Source organism: Mizuhopecten yessoensis, unplaced genomic scaffold (genome assembly GCF_002113885.1).
Source record: "Mizuhopecten yessoensis strain PY_sf001 unplaced genomic scaffold, ASM211388v2 scaffold4805, whole genome shotgun sequence".
Taxonomy (NCBI): domain Eukaryota; kingdom Metazoa; phylum Mollusca; class Bivalvia; order Pectinida; family Pectinidae; genus Mizuhopecten; species Mizuhopecten yessoensis.
The window spans coordinates 359,325-383,801 of record NW_018405730.1 but is presented as its reverse complement, the minus strand read 5'-3'; the positions used below and the strand labels follow the sequence as shown (position 1 = coordinate 383,801).

At 35.2% G+C, this 24,477-nt stretch overlaps 1 protein-coding gene across 2 annotated transcripts; it reads right to left on the bottom strand.

Annotated features, from left to right (window-relative positions):
• Nucleotides 1-6,439: 6,439 nt before the first annotated feature.
• LOC110449714 (bcl-2-like protein 2) lies at nucleotides 6,440-24,323 on the bottom strand. 2 transcript variants are annotated; one of them, XM_021496752.1, is made up of 2 exons: nucleotides 23,636-24,323; nucleotides 6,440-6,663 (listed from the first exon to the last, which is right to left on the bottom strand). In XM_021496752.1, exons 1-2 carry the CDS (start codon nucleotides 24,095-24,097, stop codon nucleotides 6,520-6,522), a joined length of 606 nt encoding a protein of 201 aa, XP_021352427.1. In that variant the 5' UTR covers nucleotides 24,098-24,323; the 3' UTR covers nucleotides 6,440-6,519. The 2 variants fall into 2 exon arrangements, with proteins under 2 accessions (XP_021352427.1, XP_021352428.1); XM_021496753.1 differs by lacking the exon at nucleotides 23,636-24,323 and adding an exon at nucleotides 20,416-21,214.
• Between the last annotated feature and the right edge of the window lie 154 nt (nucleotides 24,324-24,477).

Below are 24,477 nucleotides of genomic sequence, written 5' to 3'. Positions count from 1 at the left end.
AATTACTCTGTAAGCTACCGTCGAATAATTCCCATTTTCGAACTCGTCCGAGATCTTATTGATATATGGCTGCATACAAAGTTTCATCAAACTCGGTTATTATTTACTCAAGTTATCGTGTTCACAAGGTCAAATAATAATAATATTACAAAGGGCAATAACTCTGTAAGTTACTGTCCAATAATTCCCATTTTCGAACTCGTTCGAGATCTTATTGATATATGGCTGCATACAAAGTTTCATCTAACTGAAGTCATCGTGTTCACAAGGAAAAGTTAACGCACGAAGCACGACGGACGACGACGGACAAACGCCTATCACAATAGGTTACCATGACCTATGGTCAGGTAACCTAAAAAAAACTTCGAACTATTTTCGGGCTTTTCAATAAGGAACGTACTTCTCTTCCAGATGGATATATTCAGAGAGTTTAATACTCTTTAATATATGTGTACAAATACTTTCTCTCAAGGATTGCACTCTGCACTGATGCAAGCAAAGCTACAAATGGAAATAAAAAATTAAATCCCCCTATCCCCCAAAACTGCATATAGATACAAATAGCAATATTTTTGATTTTTGGCAGAGCGTGCTGCAGAGGTATACAGTGGTTCAACAGAATGTGGGATACGGTAAGGTAAAGCTTGGCAGCGTGATTTCAAACGTTAAACATCAACTACAATTAACAGATAAAATATTGTCCAGAATTTATTTCGTTTTATTATTATACAATATCATCGAGCAAAGTAACAAAAGAACGATATATATTCAACAACTTTATTCCAATATACATACTATGACTGAGCTTTTACAGTAATCCCATGTTGACTCAGACAGTATAATATATACATGAATATCAAGTATGCCTTTCTTCCAACATGATTTTCACCATACACATACATTGTTTTTATTTGTAAATGAAAATAAATTTCTTTCGAATATGTCCCTTTTCACTTCAAAACAGTTCATGCTGTACAGGAAAAAAACCGTTAACACCTTATTTTACCAATACCGAATTCGATCGAATCATCGTAAATATATATAATTTATGTGGTTCTAAAATAAATATATTTCCTTTATAACATGTACAGCGATTCCGTTAATTAAATTTCTAATAGCATTCTTTTTACTATCAACGATTATTTTTTTTAGCTTAACAATCGTCAGAATGAAAATCTACAAACGTAAAAACATGAAATTGAATGATAAGATCGAAGAAAGTCAACATGCGTGGATACATTGTATAAGTCAGATTCTATAACAATAGAAATGATGAAATATCGACCCCGTATACGGATATAGCGCATCACGACAAAGCTAACCCCATTAACGCAATGGACAGATAAACAGTATAGCACCCTTGTAACGCTATCGTCTCACAACATGCAATGAAAACAGCAACAAAATGCAAACCAAGATCAGTTTGGTTTAAGAGACCTTGCGTACGAATGAAGAACTACCTTGTACACCGTTTTTCTGGAACGTAAAAATGTACCCGGCCCAATGATCAAGAGACTTAGTTTTTTGTTTAACCGATCACATAGGGTGGTCGGGTTGTGTAATGGATAGAGCACTGGCCTTTTTCCAAGGCGGCCGGGTTTCGATTCCCGATCAGACGTGAAAAGGTATAGGATTACCTGCCCGACCACATGGGTTTTCTCCTGGTATTCCGGTTTTCTTCCACATTAAGACCCCCGCGCGCTTACATCCGGGTCAACAAGAGTGATAATTATAAGTTGTAAAAACTTGCTTCATAATTGTTGTAAAATAAATAAACTTTATATACATTATATATCGCGTATGGTGTCATATTTCATCGATCAAGAAAAGATTGTTTCATGATGCAGGAGTTAGGTGTCAAATCGTAATCCATAATCTGATCATTTAATATTAATTCAAATAGTTTTTAAAATATTTTTTCGACCATCATATCTTCATGTCGAATTTATATGGATTAACATAAAAAAAAACTGAACACAAGAAACAATTTACAAGAAATTTGAAATTTAACGACCTTTCTCACAAGACGTCATGATAATTTAAAAACAGTCAACGACACATTACGTAATCAAATGTAGCATTAAAAGCCCAATGCGATAGAAACATTCAGGCACTTTAATTAACTTACTTTTCGCGAATATCTTTATTTGCTAAAGAAGCAAAAATGTCTATATTTATTACTATTTTAACAAGTCAAATATCAGAAATGACAAACTTGAGGAAAACGTTTATCTTCACTGCGCTGAAGATATACAAATTGTTGTATCCAGCAGAATATAGCGATATCCTCTATATATGTGATTTTTCAAATTCAGGGTATAATTCAATTTGCTATGTTACGTAGACGATCTACGGTAGCAGCTTGATAACATGTTCAATGTAATACTCCGTCGCTGTACGGTTTACCAATCAACGACGTGCAAAAACAGTAAAATTATACAATGTACTGGTAAAATGTACCAGCATATGCTAATTTACCTTTATTTAATTTACCTTTATTTTCTTTAGTTTAACAATACAGTGGAGAGTGACTAGAGAATATTAGACAAATCTCAATTAGTTTAGTGGAAAAAAAACCAATAATTGAAACAGGTTCACAAAACTTTACATTAAGGTGCCTTTATCAGAATTCATCGACATTCAGTTGCACTAGAGTAAAAATTTAAAATCATTATACCTATTCACATTTGCAGCAAACACACAATGTTTGGGTTTTTTCATAACTGAAAGATACATCTTCCTCTTTAACGGAATCAAAAATCAATTAAAAATCAGTTTAAAAAAAATATTTAGTTCAAGAGACTCGACAAAACTGGGTCCAGATGGGAACAGATGCGACAGGACAATCTGGGTAAGGACGTTCCGCGTTCAACCACTTATACAAATATATATAATAAATTTTCCTTTTGTTACATTGGTGCTTCAGTAAGGTCTCCTTAACCAAAACTGGTCCCATTTACAGTATAAGCGACGTCACCCGGTATATGGATGACATTCAATCAAATGATGATGTAAAATAAATAATTCAAATTATATAAAAAACTTCGTTTTCAAATAACAGTTTTGGATTATACGACATCCATGAAATGTGATTATTTATGAAGAAATCGATTTAACAACAGAAAACGTATGTTTATAGTTAAACAACAGTGAACAATATGAACGAAATGACTGTGTTTCAATTTTACTCAACGTGTGTGTTAACAACGTGAAAGTTTGTGGTTTTGCAGATTGTGTCAGATTACAACTATAATACAATATATAATTCTAACACAATGTAGTTCCTAGTCACAAACGCTATAGTTCAGTGTTCTTTTCCTCCTTGTGTGCGATATTCAAACACTGTCTAAATCTACATCCTAACCTATAATATTTCAAGAAATAAAACGTTCTTTCTTTTAACGGTGGACATGCCATTATAAATCGTTTTCCCATCCAAGTTCTATATTTCTTGTAAATGTTGACAACACTGAAATGCTACAGGAATAACAACTGACAAGATATTCCTTCATGAATCTCAGTAGATCTCCACCTTGTATCAGAAGTGAAAAGACTGAACGAACACTTCATTTATATATAAATGTACGGAAAACATGACTGGATTGTTGGTTGGTTATTGATACAAATACTCCTATTCCGTCTTTGAGTATTGCCGAGTTAGCTTCTCTTGTGAACAGGTTTTGATTGTTACGTCATTGGTTTGTGTGAGAAAATTACGTCGTTTTCTCACAAATTGGTGACGTTACTCTCAGAAACAAATGACGTAACAATCACTACCTGCTCACAAGAGCAGATAACTCTGCAATACGAAAAGACGGAATTGAAAATGGTTGCTTCCATAGTAAGCAGCTTCATACAACGGAGAAGTTCACACTTACGGCATTATTGTATTCCTCAGACACCATCCATGGTGTGTTATTACTGCTAATATTTTATGTCGTTAGATCGACAATTTATGTGACGGCATGAAAGTCGAATATAGCAACGACAAAGAATAAAGAAAGTATGCCATATTGGAACTAAACGTTAGAAAACGAAACAAAAACGTTTTCTAAGTATTTTACAATTCATGTAATGCTGATAAATTTTTCAAAAAAAACTGTTTTTTAAAATAATATAGAAGTAACAAAAAAATGCCTAAGATTATATAGAATATCGCATGGAAAAAAAGCAAGAGGGGAAAATTAACTTTCAATCATTCATCCCTAAAAACACATTTGAACTCTTCTAATTCAAGGTTGGGACAGTTAATTTTGAAATTTCAGGGGTGAATGAGTTAACGTTATTTGGGGGACATTTACCGTACAAATTTCCCTCTAACCATTTCCAAGTCTGAAGTGATGTAATGAGTTGTTACCACTGCGATGAGAGAGGGCCTAAGTGATACCTAGTTGCCAGGTAGTATAGGACATATACCGAATTCCTGCCAATTTTCTTCTCTTACACATACGCATACAGCTCATTACCGATAGATCAGCGAGGGCAGAAGTACCGAGTAATTCTACATGTCTATCTTACTGACTCATATAAGGATTACACGTCATGTAAATTCGCATTAATAATCCTACACCAATTTGTATGCATATCATTTAACAACGAAAACCACTTAAATATCTGAGGCATAAGCCATAGGAGCAAAGATAATTCTTCCTGAAATTTAAATAAATGTTTAACATCTCGTATAACAGACGACAAAATGTAGCATTTCCAAAACACTTACGATCAGTGTGTATATATAATTCTGGTGTCATTTCCAAGAATTCAAACACTAAACGTTTTTGTCGGATATATATAGGCATAAATAGATATAATATCATTGTGTATAGTGTCAACTGCTGCCAATATACAACTTCAGTTGCAAGTTAATTATAAACAAGGCTTCCTATTACATCAACCTCTGGTCCCTTCGTCCTTAATTAATTAACAGAGAAAGCACATATATAGCTTAAGCAGGACATATATGGTACGAACAGAAATATGTCACAATGGTTCAATATATTACTAACGTCGGACACACGGCCATGATCCAAAAGTCCAAAGGTTTGGCGTAAACAATTATAGACCGATGTAAATGTTGCTTTTTGCAGGTTTTTGTTCATGATCAAAGATCTAATTAATCTGCATGCATTTTCTAGGAATCTATCGGGAATTAGGCGTTTAACATATATTTAAATCACGAAACGATTTACACTATATGTTCATAATTTAGTGTGAATTGATCATGATTGCCAGGTAAAAATAAATCACGTTGAGGACAGTGGCAATGACAATTGACCTTGAAAAAATCCATAGGCTTCAACTTGTACAGTTATCAACAAAAACATTTCACGCAAGCTTGCACACACATACACACACTCGGACGCATACACAAATACATACCAGTATATTAATCTAATAATACAAGTGTATGTGTTCATCAGACAACCGTGATCTCACCTATTTTAGTACAGTACAGAATAAAATACGTGTACAAACATGTTGACAATTATTAAAACAATACAAGAGAGGTAATTAAAGGTCAAATTGAAACTCACAAACAGCTTCATGCAAATTTACGTTGAAAGGTGTGCACACGCTGGAAACGTACATGGAACAAAAAGAATATTTCATTTTGGTCATAATAGCAACCTGACTTTGTAGTGTTTCGCCATTTAGCAAAGTGATGACATGTATAGCTGTATCTGCATCATTGATATTAACACTAGTATTTAGGGTGTTCTTTTTCTTATATGTAAAGAGGGTGGAGCCACATTCACTGTAACGAAAACCCTTATATTTTAGAACATTAATGGAAACATCACTTCCCTATATAATTTTGAAATTTAAACAGTTTTCCAGTTTTCTTGTTTCAAGTGAAAAAAATACCAAGAGAATACCAAGTTATGAAATTTAATACTAAAACATAAAATCTCTATTTCTGAAGAACAGAGGGTGGATGTTGTACTTTTTCTATTCTTAAAGAGACGACCTCGCCTTCGCACCTGTAGAGTCTCCCAGTGATGTAAAATAACATGTTTGTTACGTACACAGGTACGTATATTTATATCCATATTTGACTATTAATAGGAACGTAAAACATTTAACACATTTCATACATCGAATTTTATAGTAACATCAAAACGTTTTGCTGCCAATAATTCATGTCAAAGGTTAACATCCTTTATTAACCAATCAAATCCTTCCAAATAGATACATTTAAAGGAACGTTCCACCGATGGCAATCCGTGTAACATGTTTATAAAGAGTTGGGCAGAGATGTTTCCCAGTCATCACTAGTTGTGAAACATGCATCTGTTATGCATTTGCACTTCACAAATGCATGACACTCTGGAGCAACGACATTTGTAGCCATGGAGACAAGCACGCATCCAAATATGAATTAGCTAATACCATTGGCTGGTAAATAATTAAATGTCACTTCTTTTCACACAGNCCCCCCCCTATTTTTTACACATCTGTCAAGCAGAAATTTGCAATAATGGAAACTATGGAAACTGGTCCGGCCAGTTTGTGCGCCCCTCACGTTCTCTGAGTAAGAATTGCCCCGAGGGCCACAGCGCCGATCGCTCCCAGCATGCCGTATTTGATAACACCAGATATGTTGTCCCAGGGGCTTTCCCTCCTCCGTGTGTTTCCTTTCTCATAGAATTCCACGAAACCATCCTGCAAAAATACAAGTCATACAATAAAATGTGGACGTGTGTATTGACAGATATATAAGTCTAACTATTTAAGTAATGAATTATTTAGCAAATGGTGTTATGGGTCTATAACACGCATTGCTATTGCTTTTAATAAAGCCAAGTTGGGATTTATATTTGTTTAGCTGTAGCAACAGCAATGCGTGTTCAAGGAACATATATTTCACACCATTTGCTATAAATCATTCATTACTTATATTTTCATTTTAATAGAGAAGATATGATTTTTATTCACTTATTTCACGCTCTTAAAATCAGTTCGTTGATTTATTGGAACAGCCAAGCCAGTTTTTCTACAATCAGGTAGGTGAAGTCACATTAATGGTCAACGGGCTGGGGTACCTGGCCAAATGGTGCTATTTGTCACTCTACACATATTGCATGCATGCCGATCATGATGGAATGAGTGAAGCAGAGCAAATGTAACTGTATAAATGGATTTTAAATCAAACAGACAAACCGTGCCAACAAAACATAACCATCTTTCGGGATCTTGTTCAATGTACCTGTATGTATACAGTAACAAACATAAATTTCTATATAGGACAAACATTGTTTTGCTATATTTGTCGATATGCCTTAGCTCAAAATTTGTTTGACTAACCTAATTACATTACTACACCTACTTTTCAGTGCACTTTTCTAAATATTCAATAGTATAAACTATCATTCATTTTCATTTCCACTTTCTAGCTCATTGTACACTGTATACATCTATAACCGCGGGGATGCTGCGTCTGTTAGTATCCTTTAAAGACCAGGAGTGGGCGGAAAACAGAGATGAATACTGGCGATAGACAACAGGAAGATTACGTAACACACAATCTACTATGTAGGTCAAACATAAATGTGGAGTCCTAGATGTGGTTTCCTCCTCAACCGACATCTAACGAAACAACGTTTCCTTTATCAGAAGTCAGTTCATTGGTAAACACGCTGTTCGGAACATCTTATTTCTTCAGAAGCTCATTCATCGGTAACAAGGCTGTTCGGAACATCTTATTTCTTCAGAGGTAACAAGGCTGTTCCGAACATCGTATTTCTTCAGAAGCTCATTCATAGGAAAATGGTTGTGGGCGGTATCTAACAAAATGATAAAAAGTCCAACTTCCTTCATATATTTAGCTCAACTAGATAATTTCATGTACCTTTGACACAGAAATATCGAAGCATTCCATTCCTTTTTTGCCGCGAAATACTGGGCATATACCCAAACGCCTATGTAACAGATCTAGATGTCTATTAGCATGTGCGCATCATTTAACATGTCGTCTTTGTATTTTTTTTATTAAGGATCCCTGTACATGTCCCACTTAAGTTTTAAAATTTCATTTTTTGTATATAGAGTAACGTCCCCTTAGTTACGTATTAGAAATAACATAATTGTAGTTCAATTGCAATTGGACCACGGCATTTCTGTTGATCAGCTAAGTTGCTCAATGGGTAAAAGCGACAGTAAAGGTCTGAGGTCCAGGGTTCGAACCCTGCCCTGGCCTCTCTGAAATTTACGCTCAGAACACTGCTATTGATCATGTAATGTTTATTTCATCTTTAAATTTGTTATATTTGTTCATAAAACTCCTGCAAAATTTATTTTATTTTCAGAAATGATTCATCAAACTGGCAAAAACAGTATCCAATGCATAGCTACAATTGTTTGGCGGTGGTACAGGGATCGTTAAGTATGTAAGATCTTTTGTTACAATGGAAAATGTTATAAATGTAAAATGGATGTAGTCGTTACTACGTTCTGTTGTGGGAGAGTTTCGAGAGACCCACTTGACGACAGAACTCCATTGAACTGTCAGTGAGGGAGTGGAATGGAAATACTGGCCATGAATAAGTGATATAGACAACCGCCAAGGTCTAGTTTGTACCGTGTAATAGACAGAGAAAACCACAATACCAACACACCCAGTCCATCAACCATCACGTAGAGCAGGTTTGCATTTCATTGACAAATTTTCAATCACTCAGGTGGGTGAAATTTCATCCACACCTCCGACAGCAATGAACAACTGTAATCAATTACCTCAGACAGCAATGAACAACTGTATTCAACTACAAGCATCTTTCACTAGTATTTACAAAACGGTTCCCAAAACCATGTATAAGAATATAATACATGTTTATAAATAAATATACACAGCATGACATTTACAAAAGGCTAGACACGAGATAAAGCAATTTATCAAATGCTTTATTACCCAAACTTTAAAGAGCCGATCCCTCTACCAATATGAACTAATTACAAAATCAATCATGCCTACACCATACAGAGAAAGTACGTTAACATTTGTGTATAGTGAGTATACATCTCGTAATTCAAGTCATCAATGGAAAACAACGTGGGTTTATACTAAGAAATCTAAATATTTTGGCACACGTCCCGATCATACAATATTATGGACATTCCAGACTTAATACCAGTTTACCACAGTTAAGCTTCTGCCCACGTCAGGATTAATCGCCAAACATTTCTCCACATATCGTGGCCAGGACCATTATACGAGCCAGCCAGAGTCTGTTTCATTTCCCCCCGATTTCGAAGTACATGTGCTTCTTTACTGTGTATATTTATCTAGTGATTATTCTAAAAAATACAATGGCAATAACTTTGTTGAGAAAATCTATTTTAGATGTTATCAACATCAGGTACGTAATATTAGTGCCTTGTAAAATCGGATTCATTGGAAACTGTACGTAAAAACTATGGATGGTCTCGATATGAAAAAATGTGAAATATGTCCACTCATAAGTGGCCCTGTACGATCTCATCCTCTTGTTGAGGCGAGTACGTAGACTTCACAAATATCAAATGTGTTAAAATGTCAACTTCAGATTTAATAACTTAATATCGATTCGCGATACAATTAAACTTGAATATACATGTTCAACACGCGTAACACAATATAACGCACATGGGACATTATAGGAGAAACATTACATCAATTTCATATCCATAAATGTTTGAGACAGTAGCTCGTCAGGATGGAAATCAAACGAGATAAACAATTCTGCATCATTACAGTTAATAATTCGTGACAGTAAAACCTACTAAAAATACACAGTGATACTAATTGTGATGATGTTCAATGGAGCAAACAGATTGATATGGAGATGGAAGGCAGTCTTTGTTTACCCAATTAAGTGTCTAGTGACAGTTCATCCCTCTGGTATGTAGCTGTGATCAATATTATACACGTCGGCACAACATAGGAAACCAATAGCGATTGTTGACGCTTGTTCGTTTAGTCGTAACCGCCCGTTAACACAATGAGGTCGTATACAGGGCCATGGGATAAAACAAAAGGCCCAACTGCCTATTGTATGATCATTGCTAACGTTCAAAGTAGTACAATGCCAAATTTACGTAAACCAAGTTTGTACAAGCAAGCCTAGCCCAAAAAGCCACATCACACACAGTCGACACTTTGCTAAATTTGTCTTCAACTTCACATGTCCATTGCCCGCGTTGTCTAAACTTGCGTCATGGATGCGCAGACAGTAATCGCATTACGCTATACCTTTTGAATCTTTGTTGGAAGATTTTGAACTTGTTTACTGACAAAACCTTCATTGTGACTCAAGATCATTTCTTTCAGAACAAAAATTATAGCTATTTTTTCTAACAAGGTACAGGCCTATCATCATTATATACTAGTCTTGTATGGACCTTTAGAAGAAGTTGTTTGCACTTTCGACCCCAGTGACTTGGAAAGTGGGTCAAGGTAATATTTTCTGACAAAACTTATTGCACTTAATAATAGCAAGCTATATGTAGCAATCTGGATGCCAGATACAGGTATGTATATGTACATGTTTAACATATTTCACCCCTGTGACCTTGAAAGCAAGTCAAGGTTGTTTATTTGAACAAAACTATTTAGTCATTCAATCGAAATGAAACAAAAATGAAATTAGTTTTTGGCTTTATCAATTATAATACATGTACTTATGTTACCTCGTCATGCATTCTAGTTAACAGCAACAGGTCTAAAGGGCCTGCCATATCCCGCTTATTTGGACTAACACAGTAGTTCTCATAATGTACATATGTATATATATGTATATGTACCTAAACTTGTCCACACTGTTGGAATTACTTCTTTGCCCCATACATATATACATGTATATACAGGACAGTATATACCATATATATATAGTAGCTCCGTCATCATGCTATATATATAATATTTCATGGCACATCTGAGAGCTAATGTTAGGCAATAATGCTTTGTTTGTCGTGACAGAACTAATAACCAATTACTGTGAGTGACCATGTGGGATCAATAATGTAAACGTGTATATTGTATATATACATATCTGCAATATGATGCCCACTCTGTGCATGCAGGCTGTGGGGCCTGGGCCATCTACATGTATATTTAACCAGTGATATTCATATGTAGAAAAAATGATCATGAACTACATTCACATAGTATATACCTGTATATATACAAGGCCAGAAAATGTATGGCCTTTTATAGCTAATTACATGTACATGAAAAGCTAACCTTTCCAGCCCTGTTATTCCTAACATACAATGTATATAGACAATCATATTTTCCATTCATCCCATCCTTCTTTTCAGTCTTCCCATCATTCAACTATCATTTCCAATTTTCCCATCAGTCCATCATCCTTTCCAGTCTTCCTTTTCAGTCTGCTTACCCATCCTTCCATCATCTTCTCATCCTTCCATCATCTTCCCATCCTTCCATCATCTTCCATCCTTCCCATCATTCTTCCCATCATTCCATCATCCTTCCCATCATTCCCTCATCCTTCTCATCATTCCATCCTTCCGATCATTCCATCATTCCATCATCCTTCCTATCATTCCCTCATCCTTCCCATCATTCCATCATCCTTCCCATCATCCCTCATCCTTCTCATCATTCCATCCTTCCAATCATTAAATCATCCTTCCAGGCCCTCATGCCTCCTAGCACTATATGATTAATCCCCACATGCCAGGTTTACATGCTGTACATGTATTTACAGTAGCCATCTGTTATACAGAGGGAGACTAATGAGTGGTGTTTGATAGTACACTATACATGTATATAGTTATCACCTAGAATCTTCTATGTGGGTAAATATTTATAGAGTATAGAACACTGGGCTCGTGACCAAAGGGTTTTGGGTTCAAGTCAAAGCACGGCATCCTGTTGTATCTTCGAGCAAGATACTTAACTCCGCTTGTTGCAGTCTACTCAGCCGTAAATGAGTATGTGGTTGGGCAGCCCTAGAATTGTTGAACACTAGCTGTGAGCGACTAGCTATATAGATGGCAGCACCGTCTGTATGCATGCTCCCCAGGGAGTTGAGAAAGATATTGGCTGGTTGCAAAGGCCCTATAACCACGATTAATAATTTGTGAACTGCTTTGAGACGACCTACGAACTAGGTTGTGATAAAGTGGTACATAAGAACCTGAATTATTATTATTATTAAGAGGTGACAAAGATGCCTCGTCGTCCATCCCCTCTCCCTCTTGCAAAATCAGGCTGACTTCCTCCGTGTCTTTTACTTATAATATAGCCTCTAATGGAAACCAAAAGTGATATGCTGCCCCAATCAAAACACTTATATCATAAATCTTTTTTTATTTCTCTGCTTCCTGGTTTTTTGATTGAACAGTTTCTTCCTTGGCACCTGACTTCATATATATTGACCTTGAAATAAAAACGTTGCAAGATTTTAAACCCTGAACGTACATGTCAATAAATAAATAAATAATTCCTGTTTTGTTTTCATTCGATGAAAATGTATGAAACTCATAGAAATGCAATCTGTCAAAACTTCCTTTCTTAAACATGTTCATGCCTATCTATACAGTTTGTCAGGACATCAGGCAATTGAAATATATATAAAAAAAACAACAGTATCAGCAAATTCCCCTAACATTTCCACGACAGTTCTAAGAATTACACTTCCTGTTTCTTCAATGCTCAAGTCAACCCAGCTCCCACAGTAGACATGGGCATCAAAATTGGTAAATCAATAATAGTCTGTATGATGTTCATATATACCTCCTAAACACACCGATCAATATATATGCCAGTCCCCAGAATGTCCCACATGCCAGTACATGTGTCTACCTATAGCTATAGAACCCAGATACCTGTCTCTGTACAAAATCCTTTACCTGTAAAATTGATTAATGTCAACCTTCAAGTTACGCAGGATTCTGTAATGTTCCCACGGGCCTATAGCTATATATATATTCTGTTTGCTTGCATTTGTATACATTTGTATGTTCAATCTGATCACTGGGATTTTCCACTTAAAATCCAATTCTGCAATTCAGTGTTTGCATATATATACTTGTATAGGATAAACTAATTTGTCAATATAATAGTCCTGTGTACATACATGTACCTGTGTTCTACCTACCTTTAAATTCAAATCTACATACTTGATTTATCCTATACTGGTGTTCTATACAATATAAGAACATACGTTTTCATACTTGCCAACTCTCCCTATTTTGGAGGGCGACTCCCGATTTTGGACCCTAAAATTGAGCAATTTCAACCAGTGAATTTGCTCAACTATTTACATTTTCTAAGATCTGATGGTATCTTCTAAAACAACAGCTCAAAAGATGCCATATAAAAGTGAAATTTTCCCTAGATTGTACATACAGGTATATATATACGAACATTATATTTATTTTTTTATTTCTGAGCACGCGCAATCTCCCCCCATTGAAACTTTTAAAAATTGGCAAGTATATGCTGATTTTTACCTACAATGCATACACAATTGTACACAGGCCCTTTATATTAGAACTTTGTTTCGTGAACATTCTGCACTAATTTGAGGAAATTCCTTAGCTAACGAGTAAGGAAACAAAGTGACCTCACAACTTGAGATCTTTCCAGAACTCCGTTATAAGAATTTCCTTTGTACAAAAAAATGAATAAGAAAGTAAAGGATTTCCTGAAATAACATACACCAGGAATGTGTTTGTGAACTTCGATCAGTAAATATTACACGATTTTATTGATCTAACATGATGAATCAATCATTCACATGCTTGGGTTTAGATCTTGATGTTCTATAACATTTTAAAATCTTACACCATCATGCATCCAGCCAGACTAGTTTTGTATATATAAATGTATACAGCAAAGTTAACACATTAGAAACCTCTGCCAACAACATGTTGATTATATACACCTGTATTTACATTGGCATGGCAAGTAATTTTGACATTTTCTTCACCCTTGAAAATGTTTTCCTAAATCTGTATACCATTATCTGACCATAGTGTTGTTTCAAATTTTAGAAAGAAATGTTGATATGGAACACACTTATATATATAACGTTCCTATACGTACAGCTAATGATAAATATATGGTATTTCAGTCAAACCTCCTCATACAACCACCTCCATTAAGAGACCAGCTACATGTATGTAAAGAGACCACCTATGTTAAGAGACCATCTCCATTAACAGACCACCTCTGTTAAGAGACCATCTCCATTAACAGACCACCTATGTTAAGAGACCACCTTCATTAAGGGACCACCTTCATTAAGAGACCACCTATATTAATTAGAGACCACCTATATTAAGAGACCACATTTAATGTTCCCTGTACAGGTTTAAATGTACAACAAACATAACCCTGATTTTGAACTTTAACCTCAGAAAGTGAGGCCCAATATATGGCTCCCCTGTATCTGTGAATCAGTTCAAAAAAAAATGAAAATCTACATTCCTCAAAATCTGTCCTCCAGTGTAGACGACCAATGCCAGGAAAATTGATCGCTCTCAATATACAGGTACAAATAAACTTGTAATTTACAGCATGACAACCAATTTATTGAAGGTCTTGCGGGTGAAACTAACATTAATGTACGACCTGGATCAAGTTTGTCTAGGTTTGGTATCCATACTGACACGACAATACACTGTAGGACGTCGGTAAAGGTATACACAGGAATTTGTACTTAACGGCATATGCCTGACTGCAAACTAATAGAACAATCACGAATACCCCATTCAGGGATAATCATGGAATGGAATGCACAAAAAAACCCAATATGGACGAATGCCAGTTGAAAACTACATTTTTAACAACTTACATGCTACACTATACTGTTTGTACAAGAATTTGAATGGCACATACAAATTTGTGTATCAACTGCAAATACAATACCATTGTAGTACAAAAAGAATGAATGCTATAAAATGTTTAGGTCATTAAGTTTAAAATATATTTTTGCTTATATCATTAAAGATACATAGTTGAAATCATGCATGTACATATTTATCAGCACAGATATCGATAATCTCAATTGAGTTCACATTTTTTATGCAATATACATTTATCTATATATATATATGACTTTCAAATAGTTTTATAAAACAGTATGAAATGAGAAAGAGTTTGAGATTCTATTTCTCATAAACTGTAGACCAAAGAATGTTTAATTTGGTTTACACATATACAGTGAATCAAAGGAAAACACAAACAGTTTTGTCTTGTCTGTGAATTAATCCAAACATCACCATATAGTGATAATTGTTCCCTTTGACATCAATAGGTAATTATATAACACATGTAGTATATTAAAAATTTCTTGTGATGTTTTATTGCAGATTTAAATTACACTACATATAGACTATAAATATACAGGTATATATATATATAGCTAACAGCTGGATGGAGTATGGGATAAAACTGGATATGCACACGGGTATACGGTAGGTAGGTATTCATGTACTGTACTGCATGTACATGTATATATATTGTATTTATATACATGTAAAGGTATATATCAATATCGATTCATGTACAATGGATTGGATGTATCTAATGTACATGATATTTGTATACATATATTCCTCGAAAAATCATTATCAATTTTTTTTTATAGATTCTAAAATAGCTTATTTTGTCATGAACTTGACTGCACATGTATTTAATTATAAATAAATATTATTATAATCAGCCCAATGAAATAAAAGTGTTGTGTACACATGTACAAGTTCAGTATAACAACTTTGGATCAACATTTTAATGACAAAACATTTTGTTTGTTGTTTATTAGTTTTGATCTGTACATAGAAACACAAATTATGAAGCCATCGACAGATGCTTGTTGTAGAATTTAATTAAAGATTATGGAAATAAAATACATTGTAGATTAAAATTCTGACTTTACCTTTAAATATTTTGGTTTGTTTGTGTTTTACGTCCTATTAACAGTTATGGTCATTTAATACAAGGACATGCCAGTTTTTGGTGGAATTCCTGGAGAAAAATCCACCAACCAGCGGCCAGTACCTGGCAACTGCCCCACGTAGGTCTCGAACCCGTGACCCAGTGGTGGAGGGCTATGGGTAGCAGAATGTCAGATGCCATAACCACTTTGCCACCGCGGCCCCTACCTTTAAATATCTGCTTCACACATTAAATTATTAATATACAATATGTTGTAATAACAGTATGGCATTATTACAATTTCATATTTTCTCTTATACAAAAAATATCCTAAAGTTAACAGCAATTTACTCAAAAAACTTAAGGCAATGTTATATCTTAATTTTTGTGTTTTTTTTTTATAGAAATTGAGTTTAGCACAAATTCTAACAGTGAATCTAAATATATATAGGTCACAGTGACCTTCATGGTACATTTGATATATTTTTGTAGGGTACATGTACTGTGTAGATGTAATGTGTCCACCTATGAATTTGATGACTGTTTGATGTCTAGATAGTAAAAAGTGAGGGCATTAAATGCAAATTCTAACCAAAGTCAGTGAAGTATGATATTTAGGTCACACGTCACAGTGACCTCAATTTGAAGTTTGATGACTGTTGATCATGACCTTCTAATATAAGGCTATTAGCCTAAAAGCAAAATATGCTGTCATGACCAAGATGGGGTATGCATATGATGGACAGACAGATGGAAAAGGCAAACATTTAATGCCCCCCCCCCCCTAGCCTGCTCCCTGACAGATCTGTCAGATGTTGCAAGGACATAAAATTACAATATATTGTACTTGGTTTTCCCAAATTCAACTATTCATACGAAGCTACATGTACAAAATGTACTAATGCTAATTACATGAGTGAACATACTGTATATAGACTGTACTGTTATATCAACAGGCTGTGGGCCCTAGGTAAACAGAATATTGTATATGTAGTTCCATTCATTTCTCTAAATAAAAATAGTTTAATTAATTTTTTTCCCCTTTTCACTGATCAGCTGGCAGTCTGCCAACTCTGACATACATTTTTAATTCCTCTGGCCTACTGAAGCTGTGTATGAGCAGTTGAGAATTGGCCATGCATGGTCTGGCTGTAAAATATATACAGTATGTTACAAAATGTATAGGTATATACAACGTCTTTATATCATGTTGTATATATACTGTGTACCCACTGGCCTGTATACCCAGGTATATATAATTATGGTAAACGTAATAATACAAGGAAACTACACATACACTACATTGTTCAAGAAAATTTTCGCAATATAACACACACAGTTATTAATTTGACTTTGAACCAAAATGTATATATTATTACAACTGCCTTTTATATACCCCTTCATGATACAGATATATTTATAAATGGCTATACTGCTGGTTGTCTGCTGCCATAGTTACACATACAAAACACCCATCCTTCAACTGGAGGCTCACTTTTACTGTTTAGCTCGTGATCATTCACCCCTGAAGACACATTTGAACTCTCCCAATTCAAAGGTTGGAATATATATAGTTTATTATGAAATTTCAAGAGTGAATGAATTAACAGCCAGATTTAAAAACACAACATACATAAAGTCAAAAAATATTTTGCGAACAAGGATGAACTGTACATGTTCACACCAGATTTTTAACTTGCTGATGTGGAGACATACATTAAATACATTATGTTGAAATTAAACTGCCCTAAAATATTACACAAGACCAAAATCTTGGTTTTTCTGATGAGTAATATAATATCAGAACTAATTATCATATAATTAACGAGACCTTACCAAATCACTATGTATGTGAAATTCATACATGTAATCCTTTTCATGATTTAACAAAATAACAGTAGCTTTTTGTTTGGGAAATGTTGAAAATATTTTACAAGCATTTTATCTTTTACATCTTATTACATATTTGAATTCCACACCCAGATATGGATATGTTATCTGGTCTGATATGTACATCAAAAACATCTGATAATTCATATATAACCACTTGTGGGTACGAAGAGGGCAATGATTACATACAAGTACCTTGATCGAAATTTGAACGTGGGTGTGAAAAATATGTGAACCCTAAGTTGAAACAATTTTCAGCTAAACCTTGAACAACACTTTAAAAGTCTTGGAATGAAAGATATTTTTTTTTTTGGATCCCAGTCAAAATACGATTAGGATTAAAATGCATATACATGTACCCTGTCCATTGCATGTGTATACGTAGTACACTCTAAATGTATGTGACGTGTATATATATATATATATGATTATCTATAGGCTGGTGCAATTACATATTGAAACTAGGTTCGAACAAAAAGATTAAATAAAACTTTACAATGGAATGTTGGGTCATGACCTACCTACAAAAAGTCCCATTGTCGTGTGATCAACACAGGTATGTAAGATAATAGGAAAGGTGTATTATACAGGTATGTACCACTATATACTGGTAACCTGTTTTACCACGGTACCAGGTATAAAATGCCACACACAGCCGACGCTGACGAGATGGCACTTCATGACCCGTTTTCATGACAGTAACAGACATCTAGATCAATAACGGTTAAACAATTGTACTGACATATATATACATTACTGATCTACAATATTTATCTTTTGAACGAGGTAGCTAGATCATACAGCATAACCATACCAGTACTATGCCAGTTCAATGGATAAACCAAATTGTCGTCAACATTTTTGTGGTTGATCCAAATTCCCAGGCCAAAAGAAATCGGTGTTTCTGCTTTGCCCATGGACCTGCTCTAGATTTTACTACTAACACTGGTCTGCATTTCACTGATACATTGTAAAACACTATCATTTTATAAACTTGAAAAATTATGTTGAAAACTAAAAATGTTTGCCTTCTAATCTCACCTAACTTGTAAGGGATGTATACACAAACACAACATTTATTTTGTTTGGCCTAGCTAATGGTCTTACATACCCCGAAACCCTATATATACATTAACTTCCAAGTATTTTATAAAATTAATGTACAGTATTTTCGGTACCGCAATGTACATGTCAATCTTTTAATTAATTAGGAAAAACTATCAATATACAACATTTCTGTTTTATTATTTCCCTTGATTTTAAAAAAAAATACTAAATGATCCTCCAAATACTCTAGATATGTACAATGGTTTAATGTAACAATAATTCAGATTTGGGTTATACTTATAATTCATTTTTTAATGTTCAGTATATATATTATATACATGACAGATTCATATTGAGCATGTACTCATCTGTCAATCTTATAACTCATCAATTGATGCTGGACAATGTTTCATCAGAATATGTGATTGTTTGTCATATAATTGACAAACATAACCACTTACTTAGCAATTTTGAAGCCACGAGGTCATATGAATAATGAAACTATATCAAAACTGACCCATTTAAACTGAAAATCAAATTATTCTAAATTTAAAAGTTGTTGTGAATTCCCAGGTTCTGTATCTATCTTTTATACAAATGTCTGCTGCAGCAGCACTGCTCTAGATCTGTAGCTGTTCAAAGTTCACTGTAGTGAGCATCTTTGTATACATACACCACTTTAAATGTGATCTGAAATAGTGAATGCGGTTACATCTGTCTTTACCTAAATTATTGATTGACATTGATTTTCTATTACTAGTTCAAGTTTGGGACAGAAACTATGACTGGAAATTAAACTTTCATGAAACTGAGAACTGCCATGATATGTCAGAGGCTTAAGTTCATCCAGATCAACGGAAGATGTACATGCGATAATATATTAAAACAGAACTTGTTTTGAACATAATTGATATGTGTTTGACATTATAATTATATATATGGATTTCGAGAATGTTGGTACTCCGATTTCCACCCACACTAAGACCCTGTGCGAGCCAATATCTGGGCCAACAAGAGTGATTAATATAAGTTGAAATAACTTTGTTTCATAATTGTTGTAAAATAAACGAAGTTTATATATAACACCTATTTTTGTTGATATCGAAGGAGGAAGACAAATAGATGAAGATGAAGACTACAATGCGGCCATCCACTGTTCGAAAAACATGTACACTCTTCAGAAAAAAAGTATTTATGCAAATTGAATATATATACAGAATCCTGTGAAATAATAAACACTACCTTGCACAAAGTTTGAAGTAAGTCTAGACATAATAATATCCTGCAAAAGCTTCACCACAACAACGTAACTTGGTAAAGTATAAAAGATTTTAAGGATGGGTTTAAGGCTGCATAGTAAAATTGCATTGGTGTTATTCTATGAGTGATGGACACATACATCTAAATCCCTATGTCATGAGACATCAGTCAAACTAGGTGGGGTAAAATTTGTTGACATAAAAGATCAGTCATGTGGAAAGTTTATTATTCTGACGCCCTACCGGATTGGCCACGATGGGGGCTTTGTTTACATGTGGGGTTCTTTGTTGGAGATCCCTTTTACAACGGTGTTTAGCGTTCTAAATACTTACCCAACCTCCACTGGTAGTAACCCATTGGTCCAGATTATTTTCTATATATGTTGAGACCCACTCCACGATGGAATCGACTAAATGTGGCATCCCTTTATTAACACAGTCTACTGCTATTGCACCTCCGAATCCGAATAAAGCTACGATTCGACCCCAATTTACACCGTCAATGAACAGCTCTTGAACCACCTGATGGAAGGTCGGGTATGCTGTATTCGGCGTAATATGTAACTGATTCACCATATCATCAAACTGAGTCCTAAACCGCTCTTGAAATTCATCACCAAGCGCTCGCAAAGTTCTGTGAACATTATTTGTTCGAGCTTGCAAAGGTGGACAGTTATCCCATGTATATCCATGTCGGCTCAGCCGGTAATTTATGAAATCGACCACCAGGTACCTATAACTCGTCGGGTTCATCTCAATATTGTTGTTTAAACTCATATCGCGAACATCGTAAGGCACAACAATATAATGACATAGTACTTCCCTGGTTGTCGGCCTAAAGCTTTCTGCTTTTACCGAGAAATACGCCAATCATTCTCACTCTGACCTCCTCTTCCTCCTGCTGGTCGATTTCGTAGCAAGGGCCGCTTGACACAAACACAATACGTCATAAGATCGATAGGGTTGCTCAATTTGCAATTACATATACTATTTCATGGAATATCCCAATATATCAGTTATACATAAAACATGTGTGTCTACAGCTGATATCAACATAACGTTTGGTCTATTTAAAATTGATTAAACAGTCATTTTCAATGACCGTGTGGTATGATGAATGGAATATAAGCTCGAGGTCAAAGTTCAAAGGTTATACTAGCGTATAAAAGTCAGCAGAAATACTACGCATGAATGCTATTCATAAACTGTGGGAGAGAAACGATTGGGGATCGCTGCACTTGAGGTTTATTTCAATGTGCAGGCCATAAACACTTTCTGGAAAACTTTTGTTATCCTATTTGAGATAATGACAACGAAGTGTATAGAAATTGTGACGAGTGGTATCCGAAGTTTATTTACAGTAATCAAGCTAAACCAAAAAGTTGCATGGGTAACGCAGTGTTTTATAAGATAAACTTGGGCCAGCCACATTCAAATTAACCTGTTTATCAACATAACGTTTTCGAATTTGAATAAAACTAAGCTGTTGATTACTTTAGTATTCATTACTTCTCATGCATATTTATATCTAATGGAAATGCATATCCTTTGAAACAAGTGTCAATACAGATTTTAATCGAGAATAATCTTGCATAAACCCCTGACACAATTTTGTAGTATTGGCAAACACTAGGATGTCTAAAATACGCCATTTAATATGTATTGGTAAAACCCGACTAGAGGGGTGTATTGTTGGTTTAAATACAGGCTGTTACTATGCAGATACAGAGCACCTACTAGTAACTGAATTATTTACCTCCTGCATTACTTACTACAGGTACGCAATCAACCTTACTATCTGTCGAAATCCACACAGACGTAAAGCTAAGAGGATTTGTAATGTAAATATTAAGAATGAATTTTGAAGAGACCTGCAGGATATTTTTTTCATATTCTGTTACAAACCAACCAGATTTTTTTTTACAAATACCCAGCTTGTCTCCTGTACTTCAATAAAGTGTTTGTTGTGTGTATACACTATTTTTAGGATTTCAAAACCGATTTCAAGACTAGTCTATTTTTTTACATTTATATTTATGGTCTTTCTATCTTAGTTACCTATTTACTTCCTGCTAGGGGAGGAAAGGGTGGGGGTATTTTACAAATTATTCAGTTCTTCAAAGCTGAAGCAGAGCTTCAATACATATTAAAGACACGTTTAAATCACTAAACTGTAAACTTGGTAACAGTCACAGCCACAGGCTAGGCTAACGTAATCTTATTCAGTGGTCCAGTATAATGTCGGATTGAACACTTTCCCTGCCAGAGAACGTATTGCGTAATGCTATTTTAACTACCAGACAGTCCCATTTAGTGTATTGAGGACAAGAAACATTCCCAACGTGCCCGAGGGAGCGGCTCGCTTTATGCAGTAGATCTCGGTCGGGCCGTGTGGGTGGGTTGCTAACAATCATAGACCAGGGTACACATCATAATTTAAAATAGGTTTATTGATAAAGATATGGACCGATTGACTGATTAGGTATAATGAAAGTTTTAGGCGCTGACGGAATCAAATACTTATAGAATGTGTACTGTATAGAAAAGGTTATTTCAGATGAAAGGTGCATATTCTAGAGAATGTCAATACCGCAGTGATTGTCAAGTTTTAAAGGGGTAATACAAGTATCTGTAGTTGTATCTGCACTCGCCGTATCGTGTTTCTTAGATTGAGATTGTGANCCCCCCCTTAACTATCACTTGGTTCTCCAATGCTTATCGTCATCTTAGTAGGGAATCAAGACGTATAATAACGGTTTTTTTCTGGGCCAAACTCCAATCCATGATTTAATTCAAGACACTCTGACTGTAACCAACATAACGTAGTTTCAATAAGAAGGGATTTCAACTTTTAACTACAAGAGCAAGATAATACGAATACCCCAATAGGGTTTCGCACATCGGTTGCCAAGTAGAAACACGTTGTACAAGTTGCAAACCGCTTTTTCATGCATATTGACATGAGGGCCTAGTGTGTCTTACGTAATGACGCAATCTCGTTGTAATGATGCCCGGTAAATCAATGTTTCGAACTGCTCTTGAAAATTACATCATTAATCATTATGATTCTCACCACGAGTGTATAGAAAACAGCATCGATCAATAATCATTGTGTCGAAACGAGCCTCTAGATAAAGCGAGACAACTCTTGCTACTTTCCGCGCGGACTAAAACAAGTCTAAAGTAGTAAATATGACAATTTTGATTGACACATAAACCCAGACAAAGACAAAATTTCCATTGTCGCAATTTAAGTTTTCCAAATCGCTGTAAGTGAGACGTCTTGTCAAAGGTGCAGACTGTTATCTTTATGACGTCACGACAGAAATGACGTCACAATCGCCAAAGCATGCTTGCATCTGAAAGTGCCCAACTTGTGTGATGGAAATATGTTTCATATGAACGAATATAAAAGCAAGCTTTTATGGCTACAAGTTACCTATTTACATGGTCAAAGTGAAATACAAAGGGACGATTGGAACGGATCCGTAAACCTTTCAAGGGAGATAATTCGTGTGTTTATTAGTATTATATATATATACTATATACCTACCCATCCACCATGACTTTCAATCCAGTTTTCTAACTGATTGTCCAGATATTGTGACGTCCAGTCAATTAATGACGACACAAGGTCCATCATTTGTTGTTGACAGAACTTTTTCGCTAGCGTACCACTGAAAGCGAAGAGGGCTACAATCCTGCCCCAGTTTACACCATCATGAAATAATTCTCCGACTGCCGTGTTGAACGTGGGATATGCATTATATTGACTCATATTAAGCTGACTTCCTAGATCTGAAAACTGAACTGCGTATCTCTCCTCGAATTCATCGCCCATTTTACGTAACGTTGTATGAATTTCTGTCGGCTGGCTCAAAAGAGGAGGACAGTTCGCCCATGTTATTCCTTGTTTAGTAAGCCGGTAGTTTATGTAATCCACCACAAGATACCTCGAAGCTGTTGGATTCATTTCACGTTTAGTTTTCCAATTAATTTTCACGACTTCCATCATACAGGATTGTAATCATAACCGATACACACGTTGAAAAGTTGTTGATCATTTGAAACATGTTGTCAACATCAATCAATTTTAAAACGTCTGCTCGGATCACACGGTCGTAAACAACCTGTTTACCAGGTGGTATGATCCGTCTCGAATAGGTAGATAGTTCCCGTCGAAATATCTCGACCACCGGCAAAATGTGTATAGGAATATGTGTAACATGTATGTATGCTTTATCAGCAAGCAAGACCTTAACGTCTGGCTAAAAATAGCGTGTAACGTGTGACATCACATATTTCGATAAGTATGTGTACGGAGCTTTAACTTACACAGGTACAAAACCGGGTTCATAGTAGCGTGTTAATGACTGTTAAAAGGAGTGTTAGGGA